Below are 17,799 nucleotides of genomic sequence, written 5' to 3'. Positions count from 1 at the left end.
AGGTAAAACTGGTCGCCTGTAGGGAGAGTGAGTGAGTTGCTGGCTGAGCTCTGCCCAGTTCGTTGGTCCCTGGCAGGGGTGGAATCCTGTCAGAGAACGAAGGAGAAAAGAGACGGAGCTGTGGATGCCCTCAGAGCTGCAGCTCCCAGAAAGAGACATCAAAGGCAGAACTGTATTGCTGCGAGCATGCAAAAGTCGTAGCAAAGGAGTGGATACCAGAAGGGGACCAGCCCTACACAGGCTGCCTCTGAGGCGCAGAATCCCGGTAGCTGGAACACCGAGGTAGTAACGACCTTTATGCCTTGCTCCAGAGACCGGCAGGACAGCTAACATCTAACATCAGTGACAGCTTGAAGTCTTTTGTGGTAGTTATGGATGAGGTTCTTTATTTTCTCAGATGGTAAACCTGTCCACCCTTCTTGGCAAAAATCCTCCAGATCCTGTATATTCCTGGGCTGTCTAGCATGAACTGCACGCTTAAGATCTCCCCAGAGTGGCTCAATGATATTGAGGTCAGGCGACTGAGATGACAACTCCAGAACCTTCACTTTATTCTGCTGTAGCCAATGACAGGTCGACTTGTGTTTTGGATCGTTATCATGTTGGAACATCCAAGTACATCCCATGCGCAACTTCCGGGCTGATGAGTGCAAATTTGCCTCCAGTATTTGCTGATAACGTGCTGCATTCATCTTTCCTTCAACTTTGACCAACTTTCCTGTGCCTTTGTATGTCTCATGTCCCCAAAATATCAGCGATCCACCTCCGTGCTTTACAGTAAGAATGGTGTTCATTTCATCATAGGCCTTGTTGACCTCACTCCAAATGTAACGTCTTTGGTTGTGGCCAAAAAGTTCAATTTTCGTGTCATCACTCCAAATTACCTTGTTCCAGAGGCTTGTCTCTGCACTGTTTTACGTATTGTAGGAAAGATACTTTGTGGCATTGGCACAGTAATGGCTTTCTTCTGGTGACTCGACCATGCAGCCCATTTTTCTAAAAGTACCTCCTTATTGTGCATCTTGAAACAGCCACACTGCTAGTTTTCAGAGGGTCCTGTATTTCAACTGATGTTGTTTGTGGGGTTTTCTTTTTTGTTGGTCTACATGACCGTGGTTTTGTTTTTACAGAGCCCCTGATTTTCCATTTGTTAATCACAGTATGAACGCTGCTGACTGGCATTATCAATTCCTTGGATATCTTTTTGTATCGCTTTCCTGTTTTATACAGTTCAACTACCTTTTCACGTAGATCCATTGACAATTGTTTTGCCTTCCCCATGACTCACTATCCAGAAACATCAGTGGCTGGATGAAAGATGAATGTCTGTCTGGATCCCAGAAACTCAATCAGCCTTTATGCACATGCAATGATTACAAGCAAACAGGTCACAGGTCAGGATGTTGTCTTTAGCAGCCATTCAAACCCATTTGTTTCAACTTGTGTGCATGTTATCAGGCCAAATTCACAACGGTATGTGAACTTTTGATCAGGGTCATTTGGATGTGTTGGGTTGTCATTATTATTTAAAAAGGGAAAGCACAGTAGATTGACAATAAATGGCTTCACCCAACCACTAACCATGAGTGAAGAAAAAGTTATGGTGTTATTATTCGTATTCTCAGAAAAAGGCCAAGACAGCAAAAATTCTGCCGAGGTTTGTAAACTTTTGAGCACAACTGTATGTTCAAGTCCCAGTGGCTGTATGTTTTGCAACTTAGCCGCAAAACATACAGGGATTTCCTAACTAACAGGCAATCCCTGCTACGTTGCAGCTGTCTTACATCCGTGAATCATGCAGCCGCTGAACTCAATCATATTATTTGAGCACGCCCAAGAAATTCGGATAACACTAGAGCATGGTCAGATTACAGGATAACATGTTATCCGAGCACGTTTCCTCATCACTAGTTATCACCCTTTCACTTCAAGACAGAATAATTTCTTCTTTGTATATTTGCACAAAGTCAAGGACTAGGTAAAATAGTCAGGTAACCAATTATACCAAACAAGTGATAAAGGTTATCATTTTATATGTAAGTTGATATACAGTTAGGTCCATATATATTTGGACAGAGACAACATTTTTCTAATTTTGGTTCATAGACATTACCACAATGAATTTTAAACAAAACAATTCAGCTGTAGTTGAAGTTCAGACTTTCAGCTTTCATTTGAGGGTATCCACATTAAAATTGGATGAAGGGATTAGAAGTTTCAGCTCCTTAACATGTGCCACCCTGTTTTTAAAGGGACCAAAAGTAATTGGACAGATTCAATAATTTTAAATAAAATGTTCATTTTTAGTACTTGGTTGAAAACCCTTTGTTGGCAATGACTGCCTGAAGTCTTGAACTCATGGACATCACCAGACGCTGTGTATCCTCCTTTTTGATGCGCTGCCAGGCCTTCACTGCGGTGGTTTTCAGTTGCTGTTTGTTTGTGGGCCTTTCTGTCTGAAGTTTAGTCTTTAACAAGTGAAATGCATGCTCAATTGGGTTGAGATCAGATGACTGACTTAGCCATTCAAGAATATTCCACTTCTTTGCTTTAATAAACTCCTGGGCTGCTTTGGCTTTATGTTTTGGGTCATTGTCCATCTGTAGTATGAAACGACCAATCAGTTTGGCTGCATTTGGCTGGATCTGAGCACACAGTATGGCTCTGAATACCTCAGAATTCATTCGGCTGCTCCTGTCCTGTGTCACATCATCAATAAACACTAGTGACCCAGTGCCACTGGCAGCCATGCATGCCCAAGCCACCACACTGCCTCCGCCGTGTTTTACAGATGATGTGGTATGTTTTGGATCATGAGCTGTACTTCGCCTTCGCCATACTTTTATCTTTCCATCATTCTGGTAGAGGTTGATCCTGGTTTCATCTGTCCAAAGAATGTTCTTCCAGAACTGTGCTGGCTTTTTTAGATGTTTGTTTTTTTTTAGCAATGTCCAGTCTAGCCTTTTTATTCTTGATGCTTATGAGTGGCTTGCACCGTGCATTGAACCCTCTGTATTTCCTTTCATGCAGTCTTCTCTTTTTGGTAAATTTGGATATTGATACGCCTACCTCCTGGAGAGTTTGGTTCACTTGGTTGGCTGTTGTGAAGGGGTTTCTCTTCACCATGGAGATTATTCTGCGATCATCCACCACTGTTGTCTTCCGTGGGCGCCCAGGTCTTTTTGCATTGATGCGTTCACTAGTGCTTGCTTTCTTTCTCAGGATGGACCAAACTGTAGATTTTGCTACTCCTAATATTGTAGCAGTTTCTTGGATGGGTTTTTTCTGTTTTCACAGCTTAAGGATGTCTTGTTTCACCTGCATGGAGAGCTCCTTTGACCGCATGTTTACTTCACAGCAAAACCTTTCAAATGCAAGCACCACACCTCAAATCAACTCCAGGCCTTTTATCTGCTTAATTGAGAATGACATAACGAAGGGATTGCCCACACCTGTCCATGCCTTGGAGTCAATTGTCCAATTACTTTTGGTCCCTTTAAAAACAGGGTGGCACATGTTAAGGAGCTGAAACTCCTAAACCCTTCATCCAATTTTAATGTGGATACCCTCAAATGAAAGTCTGAACTTCAACTGCATCTGAATTGTTTTGTTTAAAATTCATTGTGGTAATGTCTACAACCAAAATTAGAAAAATGTCTCTGTCCAATTATATATGGACCTAACTGTAGTCATTAATGGAAACAAACAGCTGTGTGGGAGGCTTTAAACTGGCTGAGAAGCAGCCAAACTCTGCTACAGAGGTGAGGTTGTAGAAGACTTCTTGTCACGAGTCCTAGTCTATGGTAACACTGAGCACAGCAACAAGACAGCAAGGTCTAAAATCTGACTGATGTTTCCCTGCTGTTCAAGCTGAACCTGGAAGAAAAGATGTGGTTTTGTTAGGGCAAAGGGTGATCAGACCAAATATTGATTTGATTTACATTTCTCATCTGTTTAATCACTTTGTGTTTAGTCAATATTTATATTATGCTTTTTCTGACTTCTTTACATTATTCTATGTTCTTTTTCTAATATTTATAGGGCACTTTCTTTTTTGGGAATGAGCATCTGCCTGGCACTGATGTTTATTTCTTCTTGGTATTATGCTCTTGTGGCTATGCTCATTGCTGGAATGATATACAAGTACATAGAATACCAGGGGTAAGCTTTGTCTTTTTTTTCTGACAATATTTTTTCTTAAACCTTAAGGTGTAGGACTAATATACAGTATTCAGTCTAGTAATATATATTGTGTCAATACTGCCTAAATAATAAAGAAATATAAAAAATGGCTAATATGTACCAACAACCGATATCTGGAGAAATTATTTCTCATACTTTGGTTTGATTAGAGGCCCAAACTCCCCCCATTGTAAGGAGGTATGGTGGTGAAATAAGTGTTGTCTGTTAAAATCACAGATCAGTATACCAAATGTAGTAAAACAGGCAAAATGGGTATGGATATTGTTAAAGGGATTATCAAGGCATCAATATCATTGGCTAGGTCATCAATCTCAGATTGGTAGTGTTCTAAAACACGGCACCTCCACTGAACGGCTGTTATTAGCTCAAGTGGTGGCTGGTTGTAAATATTGAACAGAACTGCCAAGCACAGCTGCTGAAGGGTACTGCAGATAAACTCCTATTCAAATGAAAATCCTTGGAAACAACAGAAAAATATATTTGTAAAGTAATAGCCCACATTACGTCTGTAGCAAAGTTTATCTCACTGAAGGCGAGGAGGATGTTTACCTCACTGATACAGCCATAGTGCTTTAGCTTTGACTAGCAAAGTGGGCTAGACACTTTGGGTGTTTAAAATCTTTTTTTTTTTTATACTACTTTTCCCCAAAAGACACTTACATTTTTTAAACCCCTGACTGCCATCGGATGGAATAGTATGTTTGATGGCAGTGAGCCCGCATCAAAGCCGGGACACGTCGGCTGTTGTGAACAGCTGACATGTGCCCGCAATAGGCGCGGGTGGAATCGCATTCCACCAGTGCCTATTAACTAGTTAAATGCCTCTGTCAAACTCTGACAGTGGCATTTAACACGCGCTTTCGGCCATTGGACCGGAAATATGTGCTCCGCTGACCCCCGTCATGTGATCGGGGGTCAGCGGTGCGTCGGAATGACAACTAGAGGTCTCCTGGAGACGTCTATGGTTGTTGATGCCGGATTGCTATGAGTGCCACCCTGTGGTCGGTTCTCATAGCAAAGAAGTAATCCTGCTACATAGAGGCGGTCTGAGCATTTCCTCTATGTAGCAGAGCCGATCAAGTTGTGGTAGCTGCTAGCCTCCCATGGAGGCTATTGAAGCATGCCAAAATTAACTCCTTCCTGACCTGAGACACAGCGTATGCGTCATGAAAGTCGGTGGCAATCCGACCTGTGACGCATATGCTGTGTCACAGAATGATCGCGTTCCTGCAGATCGGATGAAAGTGTTAGCTCAAATTTCACCTGACCTGTAGGAACAGAGGGACTTGTACTTTAGCCCGGGGGGGGTGTGTGGCTTTGCACCCCCTTGGCTACAATCGCTTTGGTGACCCTTTTTATCACCACCCCCAGATCTGATTGGAGCTAGCGTCGCAATCTCTCCATTCAGATGTGGAGGGGCGGAGTGAGCTATGGCTGCCTCGCTGTCCAGCTTTATGGTGTCCGTAGAAGCTGAACAGCGAGGTGGCTGCCCTGCCACATACTCACCTCGATCGCCGCCGCCAGGCACTCCCCTCTGCTGCCCTCTGCTCCCCCTGCCATCTAATTCCATACCCCCGACCTTGACTCCCTCTCCTCGACCTCCGCTCCCTCCCCCCTGCGCCGGTGATCACCCCTTCCCCGGTGATCACCCCCTGATCGCTGCTGCTCCCTCCGTCTCCATCTCGTCCTGCATATCCTCACCCCCCCACACACACCTGACAGCCCCCTCCTGCCCCTGGTGATCTCCCCCCCGCGCCAGTGATTTCCCCCCTGCGACGCTGATTTCCCCCCTGCGACGCTGATTTCCCCCCTGCGACGCTGATTTCCCCCCTGCGACGCTGATTTCCCCCCTGCGACGCTGATTTCCCCCCTGCGACGCTGATTTCCCCCCTGCGACGCTGATTTCCCCCCTGCGACGCTGATCTCCCCCCTGCGACGCTGATCTCCCCCCTGCGACGCTGATCTCCCCCCTGCGACGCTGATCTCCCCCCTGCGACGCTGATCTCCCCCCTGCGACGCTGATCTCCCCCCTGCGACGCTGATCTCCCCCCTGCGACGCTGATCTCCCCCCTGCGACGCTGATCTCCCCCCTGCAACGCTGATCTCCCCCCTGCGACGCTGATCTCCCCCCTGATCGCCCCCTGCGATGCTGATCTCCCCCTGCCCCGCTGATCTCCCCCCTGCCCCGCTGATCTCCCCCCTGCCCCGCTGATCTCCCCCCTGCCCCGCTGATCTCCCCCCTGCCCCGCTGATCTCCCCCCCGCCCCGCTGATCTCCCCCCCGCCCCGCTGATCTCCCCCCCCGCCCCGCTGATCTCCCCCCTGCCCCGCTGATCTCCCCCTTGCCCCGTTGTTGGGTTGGGGCTAAAATTAGGGTTTGGGGTAGGGTTAGGTTTGGGATTAGGGGTAGGGTAAGGATTATGGTTGGGGTTACAGGTAGGGTTGGGATTAGGGGTAGGGTTAGGATTAGGGTTGGGATTAGGGGTAGTTGCAGGGTTAGGGTGGGGGGTAGGGTTAGAGTTGGGATTAGGGTTGGGATTAGGATTAGGGTCAGGGTTAGGGCTGGGATTAGGGGTAGGGTTGGGATTAGGGGTAGGCTTGGGATTAGGGGTAGGGTTGGGATTAGGGTTGGGTTTAGGGATAGGATTAGGGGTGTGTTGGGGTTAGGGTTGGAGTTAGAAATGGGGGGTTTCCACTGTTTAGGTACATCAGGGGGTCTCCAAACACGATATGATGCCCACAGACCATTCCATCAGTCTGCATTCCAAAACGTCACTACTTCCCTTCCGAGCCCCAACATGTGCCCCAACAGTGGTTTACCCCCACTTATGGGGTATCGGCGTACTCAGGACAAACTGGACAACAACTTTTGGGGTCCAATTTCTCCTGTTACTTTTGTGAAAATAAATGATTTTTTAACCCGCAATTTTTTTTGAGGAAAAAAAAAAAGATTTTTTATTTTCATGACTCTGCGTTATAAACTTCTGTGAAGCATTTGGGGTAAAAAGTGCTCATCACACATCTAGATAAATTCATTGGGGGGTCTAGTTTCCAAAATGGGGGTCACTTGTGGGGGGTTTCTACTGTTCAGGCACAACAGGGGCTCTGTTAACAGATAACATGACGCCCACAGACCATTCTATCAAAGTCTGCATTCCAAAACATCACTACTTCCCTTCCGAGCCCCGACATCTGCCCAAACAGTGGTTCCCCCCCCAAATGTGGGGTACCAACTTACTGAGGACAAACTGGTAACTTTTGGGTCCAATTTCTCCTGTTACCCTTGTGAAATAAAAAATTGCAGGCTAAAAAATATTTTTTGAAAAAAAAAAATGTATATATTTTCACGGCTCTGCGTTATAAACTTCTGTGAAGCACTTGGGGTTCAAAGTGCTCACCACACATCTAGATTAGTTCCTTGGGAGGTCTAGTTTCCAAAATGGGGTCACTTGTGGAGGAGCTCCAATGTTTAGGCACACAGGGGCTTTCCAAACGTGACATGGTGTCCGCTAACGATTGGAGCTAATTTTCCATTCAAAAAGTCAAATGGCTCTGCTTCCCTTCCGAGCTCTGCCGTGCACCCAAACAGTGGTTTACCCCCAAATATGAGATATCTGTGTACTCAGGAGAAGTTGCCCAACAAATTTTAGGATCCATTTTATCCTGTTGCCCATGTGAAAATGAAAAAATTGAGGCTAAAAGAAAATATTAGTTAAAAAAAACAAAAAAAAAACAAACAACTTTTTCATTTTTACAGATCAATTTGTGAAGCACCCAGGGGTTCAAAATGCTCACTGTGCATCTAGATAAGTTCCTTGGGGGGTCTAGCTTCCAAAATGGGGTCACTTGTGGGGGTGCTCCAATGTTTAGTCACACAGAGGCTTTCCAAGCGCGACATGGTGTCTGCTAACGATTGGAGCTAATTTTCCATTCAAAAAGTCAAGTGGTTCTCCTTCTCTTCCCGAGCCCTGCCGTGTGCCCTACAAGTGGTTTCCCCCCACATATGGAGTTTCAGCATACTCAGGACAAATTGGAAAACCTCTTTTGGGTCCACTTTCTCCTTTTACCCTTGGGAAAATCACAAATTATTGCTAAAAGATAATTTTTGTGACTAAAAAGTTAAATGTTCATTTTTTTATTTCCATGGTCCTTATGCTGCTGTGAAATACCTCAAGGGTTACTAAACTTCTTGAATGTAGTTTTGAGCACCTTAAGGGGTGCAGTTTTTAGAATGGTGTCACTTTTAGGTATTTCCAGCCATATAGACCCCTCAAACTGACTTCAAATGTGAGGTGGTCCCTAAAAAAAAGATTTTGTAAATTTTGTTGTAAAAATGAGAAATCGCTGGTCAACTTTTAAACCATATAGCTTTGTAACAAAAAAAAATGTTGCTTCCAAAATTGTGCTGATGTAAAGTAGAGATGTGGGAAATGTTATTTATTAACTACGGTATTTTGTGACACATAACTCTCTGGTTTAACAGAATAAAAAGTCAAATTTTGAAAATTGCTAAATTTGCGCCAAATTTCCAATTTTTTTCACAAATAAACACAAAAATTATCAACCTAAATTTACCACGATCATGAAGCCCAATATGTCACCAAAAAACATTCTCAGAATCGCTAGGATCCGTTGAAGCGTTCCTGAGTTATTACCTCATAAAGGGACACTGGTCAGAATTGCAAAGAATGGCCAGGTCATTAAGGTCTAAATAGCACCTATAGTGAAACAGCCTAACATATGATCACTAAGTGATCCCTTCTACTACCAAAATGAATCCGATATAGAATACAGAAGGTGCAAAATATGTAAAAAATATAAATTTTATTAGATACACCTATATCAATAAATACATGCACTAAATGGCAAAAAACAAATATGACCGCAAAATTGCAGTAAGACAGAATTTATATCAGATGTTAAGAGATCATACACCATTAAACAATTGTCAATGGCTATGTCAATCCCAGGAGGTCCTGACGAAACTGCGGGGGCAGTGAAACGCGCGTCGAGGTGCGCTACGGGACCACGTATCTGGGACTACCTCATGGCTGCAGGTAATATATGAGCTCCGTATGGTGTGTGCTGGTATTTGATTATACTGTCACCTCATAGATAGCATTTAGCTCTGTTACTTGGTACTAGTGTGGCAATGATACTACCCAGACACATCACACAGGGGGCATTAGTATAGCTGCAGGTTGCCCAATCAGTACTCTTATTTGACCATTTTTACTGCCAGTGAGACTGCAAATAGGCATCATTGCGGACAGAAATACACCTGGTGTTATCTTGCTGGGATTGACATACACCATTAAACAATTGTCAATGGCTATGATCTCTTTTAATATCTGATATAAATTCTGTCTTACTGCAATTTTCGTACACCGGTAGCTTATGGGCACCACAAGTTATGTGAGCTCACATTTACTGTCAACATTAGCGGCTATATGTATGCTTTATCTTGAGCCATTATGGTATATGCCCCAGATGTAGTATGGTCCCTTCTGGTTCTTTGCTGATATACAATTTGCCTTATTCTCCCCCTATTTTTAGGGAATTGTTATGTCATTGCATGTACAGTCATATTTGTTTTTTGCCATTTAGTGCATGTATTTATTGATATAGGTGTATCTAATAAAATTTATATTTTTTACATATTTTGCACCTTCTGTATTCTATATCGGATTCTTTAAGGTCTAAATAGGCTGGGTCATGAAGGGGTTATAAAAAAAAATTTTTTAAAATATAAACAAAATTAAAAAAAAAAAAAAAAAAAGTTCCTTCCCCCCCATTCAAAATAAAACAAAAAAAAAATCAAACATACTCACATAAGGTATCTCCACATTCAGAATCACCCGATCAATAAAAAAAAAGGATTAACTTGATCTCTAAAAAAAAAAAAAGGTCAAAACGCCATTTATTTATTTTTTATCGCCGTGACATTGCATTAAAATGCAATAACAGGCAATCAAAAGAACGTATCTGCACCAAAATGGTATCATTAAAAACGTCAGCTTGGCACACAAAAAAGTAAGCGCTCACCCAACCCGAGATCACGAAAAATTGAGACGCTACTGGTTTCGGAAAATTGCGCAATTTATTTATTTTTTTATTTAATTTTTTTTTAGCAAAGTTCAGAATTTTTTTTCCCCACTTAGATAAAAAAAAGAACCTAGACATGTTTGGTATCTATGAACTCCTAATGACCTGGAGAATCATAATGGTAGGTCAGTTTTAGCATTTAGTGAATGCAATTTCACCGCACTTGGAATTTGTTTTCCATTTTCTAGTACATGACATGGTAAAACCAATGGTGTCATTCAAAAGTACAACTTGTCCCGCAAAAGTAAGCCCTCACATGGCCATATTGATGGAAAAGTTAAAAAAGTTATGGCTGTGGGAAGGAGGGGAGTGAGAAACGAAAACGCAAAACCGAAGAAAGCTCCGAGGTGAAGGTGTTAAAAAAGTAAACTTGTCAGCAGATTCAAGTTGCCCAATATTGCAGCCATGTATGTTTTACTCTGAAATGTTGCTACATTTTAAAGTAAATATACTAATGAAAAGCCATCCAAGCCCCATGTGTCTCCGTTGACTAGTCCTCGGTAGGTCCCCATGGCCTAGACTAACTGACTGGTCTCTATACAAATGTGTGTTTTTAATGGTCATAGTTACATAGTTATAAAGGTTGAGTACAGAAACTAGTCTATAAAGCTCAATGTTTCTTCACAAGTAATAAATTCTCTATTACTATCATTGGGCTTGTCAATATAAGGGCGCATTGCAATGCTTGGACTGGCCGACGACTCTCTAGACCAACGCCTGACAGCTTGTATTTCTATGCATCTATCACACTTAGGTCAGTACATCCGCTGGCCAGTCCGAGCATTACAATGTGATTATCAATGTTATACGGCCGTCTCACTGCACCCCAACAGTTGAATTTTAGCCAAAAATTCTAAGATTTAAAGTTTCATTAACTTGGTATAATTTTATTTTATTTTTTTGTTCATTTAATTAACAGAGCAGAAAAAGAATGGGGAGATGGAATTCGTGGACTCTCTCTTAGTGCTGCCAGATATGCCTTGTTGAGACTAGAAGAAGGACCCCCTCATACAAAGAACTGGAGGTGATCCATGTTTTTTTGTATAATGATATAATTCATTTCTTAAGAATTGCATACTGATATTTTTATGTTCTAGTGCCTTTTTATCTAACACTTCCAGCTTCCGTTTTTGTGTGCTTTTGGCTCATCATGTTTAAAAAAACTGCTTTGTTTTGGGAACTTCCTGTACTCTGGTTTGTTAAAACCTTATTCACAGTTCTGTGCGGATTAAATGCACTTTGATTTCTTTTAAACTGCCGAAGCAAAACATGATCTGAGTCTTAGACAAAAAAAAAAAAAAAGTTCATAAATTCATTTATTTTTTTTCAATTGTACCTGTTAAGATGAGCTTGATTGACCATCCACTTATCCTGGAATGCTGGGCTTCAATCAAGTTAACAGTAGATTTGAGCAGGAGTATGGTCATGGCTGCTCAATGGTATCCCCCCAAATTTGATTCTGCACATGGAAGAAAATCGTTGTTTTTTTTTGTTTTTTTTTACGAGTGAGTAAAATCTACATCTGAATGAGGCCTGATCTGAGAGGATCCCTTTAGTTCACTCCTAATCTTGACTTAAAAATGAGTATATATATATGAACGTTAAGTTTACAAAGCTATAATCTATACTGTTAGATATTGAAGATTTATTTAATAACAGGTCTGACTCTGTCTAATACAAGGTTATATACTTTGATACAGTTCCTTCTGATTAACAATGAATGAGTAAGATTTTAATGGGGATTTTCTGGAGTTGCTTTCCTGCACACCATCAGCGTGCTTGTGATCAGAATAAAAATCAACTAGTACTTATCCTCCCCAGATTTTGCACTGCATCTCTGTCGTCGCTCTGTTTGTTTACTAGCTGCAGCCAATTGTTTGAGTTGTGTTAGTGTTCTGCCCCAGCCAGGCTGCTGCGGTAACGGAACTGGGTCATGGCGGTCTGAGGCTGGTTTCACACTTTCGTTTTGATCTGCAGGGTTTTTTAAAAAAAACGCATGTGGTGAAAAAACGATTGTAAACGCGGCAAAACGCCGCTTTTTTTTACGCATGCGTTTTTGCGACAAAAAATTTTTTTGCGGCAAAACGCTGCGTTTTCCCGCGTTTACATGCGTTTTTTCCCGCGTTTGCGTTTTTGAAACGCATGCTGAGAAGTGTGTGACAGCTTCCAAACATCAAAATCGACTAGAAAACACACTATTAATAGAATTAGCTAGGGTTAGGGTTAGGATCCCTAGGGTTAGGGGTAGCTTTTTATTAGAATGTCCTGGTCACCAGGTCACTGATAAGCCACCCCCCCCCACCATCAAGGTGATAAAGGGATCCTAACCCTAACCCTAAGCCACCCCCCACCATCAAGGTGATAAAGGGATCCAAACCCTAAGCCTAACCCTACCCCTAACCCTAAGCCACCCCCCACCATCAAGGTGATAAAGGGATCCAAACCCTAACCCTACCCCTAACCATAACACTAACCATAGGGATCCAAACCCTAACCCTAAGGGTTAGGATCCTAACCCTAAGGGTTAGGGTTAGGATCCCTAGGGCTAGGGTTAGGATTCCTAGGGTTACTAGGGATCCTAACCGTTACCCTAGGGATCCTAACCCTAAGGGTTAGGATCCTAACCCTAAGGGTTAGGGTTAGGATCCCTAGGGTTAGGATCCCTAGGGCTACTAGGGATCCTAACCTTAGGGTTAGGGTTTGGATCCCTATGGTTAGGGTTAGGGTTTCCTTGTTTTTTTTGTGTTTTCTAAAAAAATGCATGCGTTTTTAACGCAAACAAACGCATGTGCTTAAACGCATGCGTTTACATAGACAGCAATGCATTTTTTTGCCGCGAAAAAAACGCATGCGTTTTTTCGCGGCAAAAAAACGCCGCTAGAAATTACTTCAGGTTGCATTTCTGCAAATGAACGCACGCGTTAAACGCATGCGTTGCCGAAAACGCGTCAAAACGCATGCGAAAAAACGCATGCGTTTTTAATGTTAAGTATAGGAAAAAAAACGCATGCGTTTTTTATCGCTAAAACGCAGCTTACAAAAACGCAAGTGTGAAACCAGCCTGAGTGCTGATCAAGTCCTACCGGGGGCGCGCGCCAGTCTTTGTCATTTGTGGTGTTAATAATAAAAAATTAAAAGGTTTGTGACGCCAGTTGGGATGTTCGGCTTGGTATGGCCGGGCACTGATGAAGGTCTCTGGGAGTTAGGTGGTGGACAGTGCCAGATGATTAACCCCTTTCTTACTAGGGCTAGCTCCCAGGGGAGTTGGAGCAGAAATGGTGCATCAGCGAATAATTAGCGTTAGACAAGGTAATGATCAGTTTGTTCCTTTTACTGAAGTTCAGCAAACCGTTCCAGAAGCTTCCATACAATTTACATACAGGGCTTTGGTCAGACCTGCATGGTGAGAGTTCAGTTTCTCTGCTGTGACGTATTGTAGCCTTCCTGATGCTAATTATACCTCTTGTAAACAATGCCTTGGATCCCCAGGTGTCCAAGGCAAACAGTTACTGGATCCATGATCCCTTCCAATGAGCAGGCAGCTTGAATTCTGTGGAAAACGCTTTCTATTGCCGCAGTGTCCCGGATTCTATGCACTTCTGAGTTCCTGGGCTAAAGCACACTACTGCTCAGTATATGGAAACCATGAAGTCTTTCAGCTTAGCACAGACCCTGGAAGTCTCTGGGCTCTAGGGTTTGATGTCCTTACTCATGCAGCTTATCCTGGCAGAGAGAGTACGCTCCTCTCCTTTGCCTGTGGACCTCTATGTTGCTACCTCTTCCTACATCTTCACTCTGCACATTTCAACCTCTCGGAAGCACCTCCTCACCTCTGAGGAATCATGCACACTTTCTGGTTCAGGCAAAAGTGCACACTCTTGCAGGAAGGTGTTGGGTGTGGATGCAATTTTTCCCAGCAGTGAAACCAGCCCCCACCATAGCTGGCAATAACACATGCAGGCATTTTGTTGCGCTACAGTCACGGGCGCCACATTAGCTTTTTGTGTTGTCTACATAGGTTGAACTCATTTGCTGTAGCGCTAGTTAATGTAACATCTCGGCTGCAGCCAGCATTCACCCACCAGAGCAATGGTGGAGATGCAGCACATCTTCGGGAGAATTAGAACAGGTTATTTTATTATTGTTAGTATCAGCACGATGAAGGCATGCAGAAAGTTGGCGGTGGAAAACTTCTTTAACCTAAAACATTATACACTTCTGTGTGGTTTGTTATTACTTGTTGAATATGTTGGGTATTATGCTCACATTTAATAAAAGTAAAAAAAACCTTCAACACTGTGTAAAGATGAATTATATTGTTTTTAATTAAATAAGTCTGTGAGACAGATTAATGTGCCGACGTTTCTGCCTTCAGGCCTTTATGAAGGTAATCTGTACCAAACGTAAAGAGCATAACATAAGTCCAAGGTCAAATAAACAAAGGTTTATCTGATGGCCGGAATGGAAATGAGAACATGACAATGTCATACAAGTTGCAGAAAAATAAATACTGTTTTTTGTTTACAATAAGAATCTGTTCGATATTCAAAGAGGTGGCTGTCTCATTGTTTGAGAATAATATCTGTAAGACAAAGAAAATGGTCTATAACGTAGCACAGAAATCGAAGCTCAAAATATCATACAGGTCAGGTGGACCATAGTACCCAGAGACGTATGGAGATACAGTGAAGAGAATGGGTGAAAAGCAAGAACATAGAAAAGAATGGCACCCAGTAAAATAATCAAAGAAATAAAACACCATACTTAGTGGATGATCACCTGTCCAGGTGCTTGTCCATGGAACAGAAGGGAATCTGTGAAAGGGTATTGAAAAAGTATTCAGATAAGTGTAATGGTACTGGAGTAAGGGTACCGTCACACATTGAAATTTCCATCGCTACGACGTTACGATTCGTGACGTTCTAGCGATATCGTTACGATATCGCTGTGTCTGACACGCTACTGCGATCAGACACCCTGCTGAGAATCGTACGTCGTAGCAGATCGTTTGGAACTTTCTTTCATCGCTTGATCACCCGCTGACATCGCTGGATCGTTGTGTGTGACAGCGATCCAGCGATGTCTTCGCTGGTAACCAGGGTAAACATCGGGTAACTAAGCGCAGGGCCGCGCTTAGTAACCCGATGTTTACCCTGGTTACAAGCGTAAACGTAAAAAAACAAACCGTACATACTCACCCGTCGGTGTCCTTCAGGTCCCTTGCCGTCTGCTTCCTGCTCTGAGTGCCGGCCGGAAAGTGAGAGCAGAGCGCAGCGGTGCTGCGATCTGCTCTCACTGTACGGCTGCACTCAGAGCAGGAAGCAGACGGCAAGGGACCTGAAGGACACCGACGGGTGAGTATGTACGGTTTGTTTTTTTACGTTTACGCTGGTAACCAGAGTAAACATCGGGTTACTAAGCGCGGCCCTGCGCTTAGTTACCCGATGTTTACCCTGGTTACCCGGGGACTTCGGCATCGCTCCAGCGCCGTGATTGCAACGTGTGACCGCAGTCTACGACGCTGGAGCGATGATTATACGACGCTGCGACGTCACGAATCGTGCCGTCGCAGCGATGAAAATTTCAATGTGTGACGGTACCCTAAAGAGCAAAATCAGATGGAAAAGGTGTTGCAACAGGTATCAAGCTGATTTTTATGCTACATGTTCATGCTTTGCTTTCTTTTCCCTTTTTCATGGTTTCCCTTGAAGTTTGCTTGTTAGTAGTTTACTTTTTTTTCTATTCTTTTTTTTTATTATTATTATTTTCCTTTTTTTTCTAATTTCTTACCACTTGTCCCTCTTGGTATCATTTCTTTTTTGTTCCTATTCCCCATTGTAAGTTTCCCTCTCCACGTGACTGGTTTCACCTACTAGATGCTGTTTCATACCTGTCCGCTATCTATACTGCTTTAATCACATCACCAGATCCCCTCTCGTCTTATTCTCCCATGTAGGAACTGGTTTCAATACCTCATGCACATGACCAGTGGGTTATATAGCACTATTACACGCATGTCAGGCCTCTCTCAGCCGACAATCCATCTAGTGCAGACACATTGGGCTCCTTACTTCTCGGCTTTCTTTGGCCTCTTTTGGCCGATAGTAAAAGACCCCTGCATATTCAATTTGGTCACTCAGCCATACTTCCTGCATGACACGGTTAACACTGCCTTTTCCTGCTCTTAAAACACCTTGGTTTACTTCCACATTCACACCAGCACACTGTGACACGCCATCCACCACATTATGGTATAGCAATGAGGAAGGTATCTATTGAGCTTGCAACTGTCACTTATAACCTTTTCCATCTGCTTTTGCTCTCTACTCCAGTACCATTAGGCCTGGTGCCCTCGATCCGGAAGTGGCAGCGCTTTGACGCAGTACATGTTCACTGCGTCCAAAGCGCTGCTGTGTATTTGACACAGGTGAATCCCTCATGTGTTCCCTGAAGCATGCAGATTCACAGTATTCAATACATTCTATTGGTGAAATTTCTCTTGTGGAGTCTGGTGTCTCTGCAAGAGAAATTGACATTCTGTGGTCTGGAGAGACGCATCGCATTCTTTGGACGCATAGTGGACTTGGGATTTCTTGAAATCCCATCCACTATACTGTAACATCTGGCCGCTGCGGATTTGACGTTGCATAAGTACGCAGCTTCAACCCGCAGCGATTACTGATCGTGTGCAAATACCCTTACACTTATCTGAATACTTTTTCAATACCCTTTCATAGATTCCTTTCTGTTCCATAGACAAGCACCTGGACAGGTGATCATCCACTAGTTATGATGTTTTATTTCTTTGATTATTTTATGGCTTGCTGTTTATTATTATTCATTATTTTTTATGTTCTTGCTTTTCACTCATTCTCTTCACTTTATCTCCATACATCTCTGGATACTATGGTCCACCTGACCTGTATGATATTTTGAGCTTTGATTTCTGTATTATGTTATAGACCATTTCCGTTGTCTTTTAGGGACTATTCTCTTACAATGAGGCAGCCACCTCTTTTTGAATATTGAATAGATTCTTGTTGTAAACAAAAAAACAACCTTTAATTTTCTTCAACTTGCATGACATTGTCATGTTCTAATTTCTGTTCCGAACAATATGTAACCTCTGTTTATTTTTATTTTTTTACTTGGCTTGTACAGATTACCTTGATAAAGGCCAGAAGGCCGGAATATCGGTATATAATTCTGCCTCACAGGCTGATTTAATTAAAGTCAATATAACTCAACTTTTCGGCAGTGCTGAAGGGTTTTTTCACTTATTAGTATTCCTGCAGCTCTGGCAAAAATAGAGCATACTGCACAGTTTTATAAAAATCCTCTTCTCTACATGTCTGACAGCCATTCCATTCCAGTGCCAGTTGAATTCCAACCAGAGTACACCTCATTCTAGTTAATATGCTTCTGATTAGGTGATCACCTGAACCAAATCTTATTTAACGAAGGAAAGTATAAAAAAACACTGCTGTGGTGT

General features: G+C 42.9%; 1 protein-coding gene and 1 long non-coding RNA gene across 5 annotated transcripts in view; one reads left to right on the top strand and one right to left on the bottom strand.

The window, feature by feature from the left end:
• Nucleotides 1–17,799, top strand: part of SLC12A4 (solute carrier family 12 member 4) — a 474,963-nt gene that overhangs the window by 344,498 nt on the left and 112,666 nt on the right. For all 3 annotated transcript variants that reach the window (XM_077288127.1, XM_077288128.1, XM_077288129.1), the window contains 2 exons: nt 4,042–4,161; nt 11,227–11,331. In XM_077288127.1, the coding sequence (XP_077144242.1) occupies nt 4,042–4,161; nt 11,227–11,331 (225 nt within the window). The remainder of the gene's footprint in view (nt 1–4,041; nt 4,162–11,226; nt 11,332–17,799) is intronic.
• The window catches only part of LOC143807003 (uncharacterized), a 113,174-nt gene that overhangs the window by 49,956 nt on the left and 45,419 nt on the right, over nt 1–17,799 (bottom strand). The window contains exon 3 of one of the 2 annotated variants that reach the window (XR_013221614.1): nt 10,034–10,093. The exons of the other annotated variant lie outside the window; for it this stretch is intronic. This is a non-coding gene — a long non-coding RNA (uncharacterized LOC143807003). The remainder of the gene's footprint in view (nt 1–10,033; nt 10,094–17,799) is intronic. 2 annotated transcript variants of the gene reach the window in all.

This window comes from Ranitomeya variabilis, chromosome 2 (genome assembly GCF_051348905.1).
Source record: "Ranitomeya variabilis isolate aRanVar5 chromosome 2, aRanVar5.hap1, whole genome shotgun sequence".
Classification (NCBI taxonomy): domain Eukaryota; kingdom Metazoa; phylum Chordata; class Amphibia; order Anura; family Dendrobatidae; genus Ranitomeya; species Ranitomeya variabilis.
The sequence above is the reverse complement of the archived record's forward strand: the minus strand, read 5'-3'. Positions and strand labels throughout refer to the sequence as shown.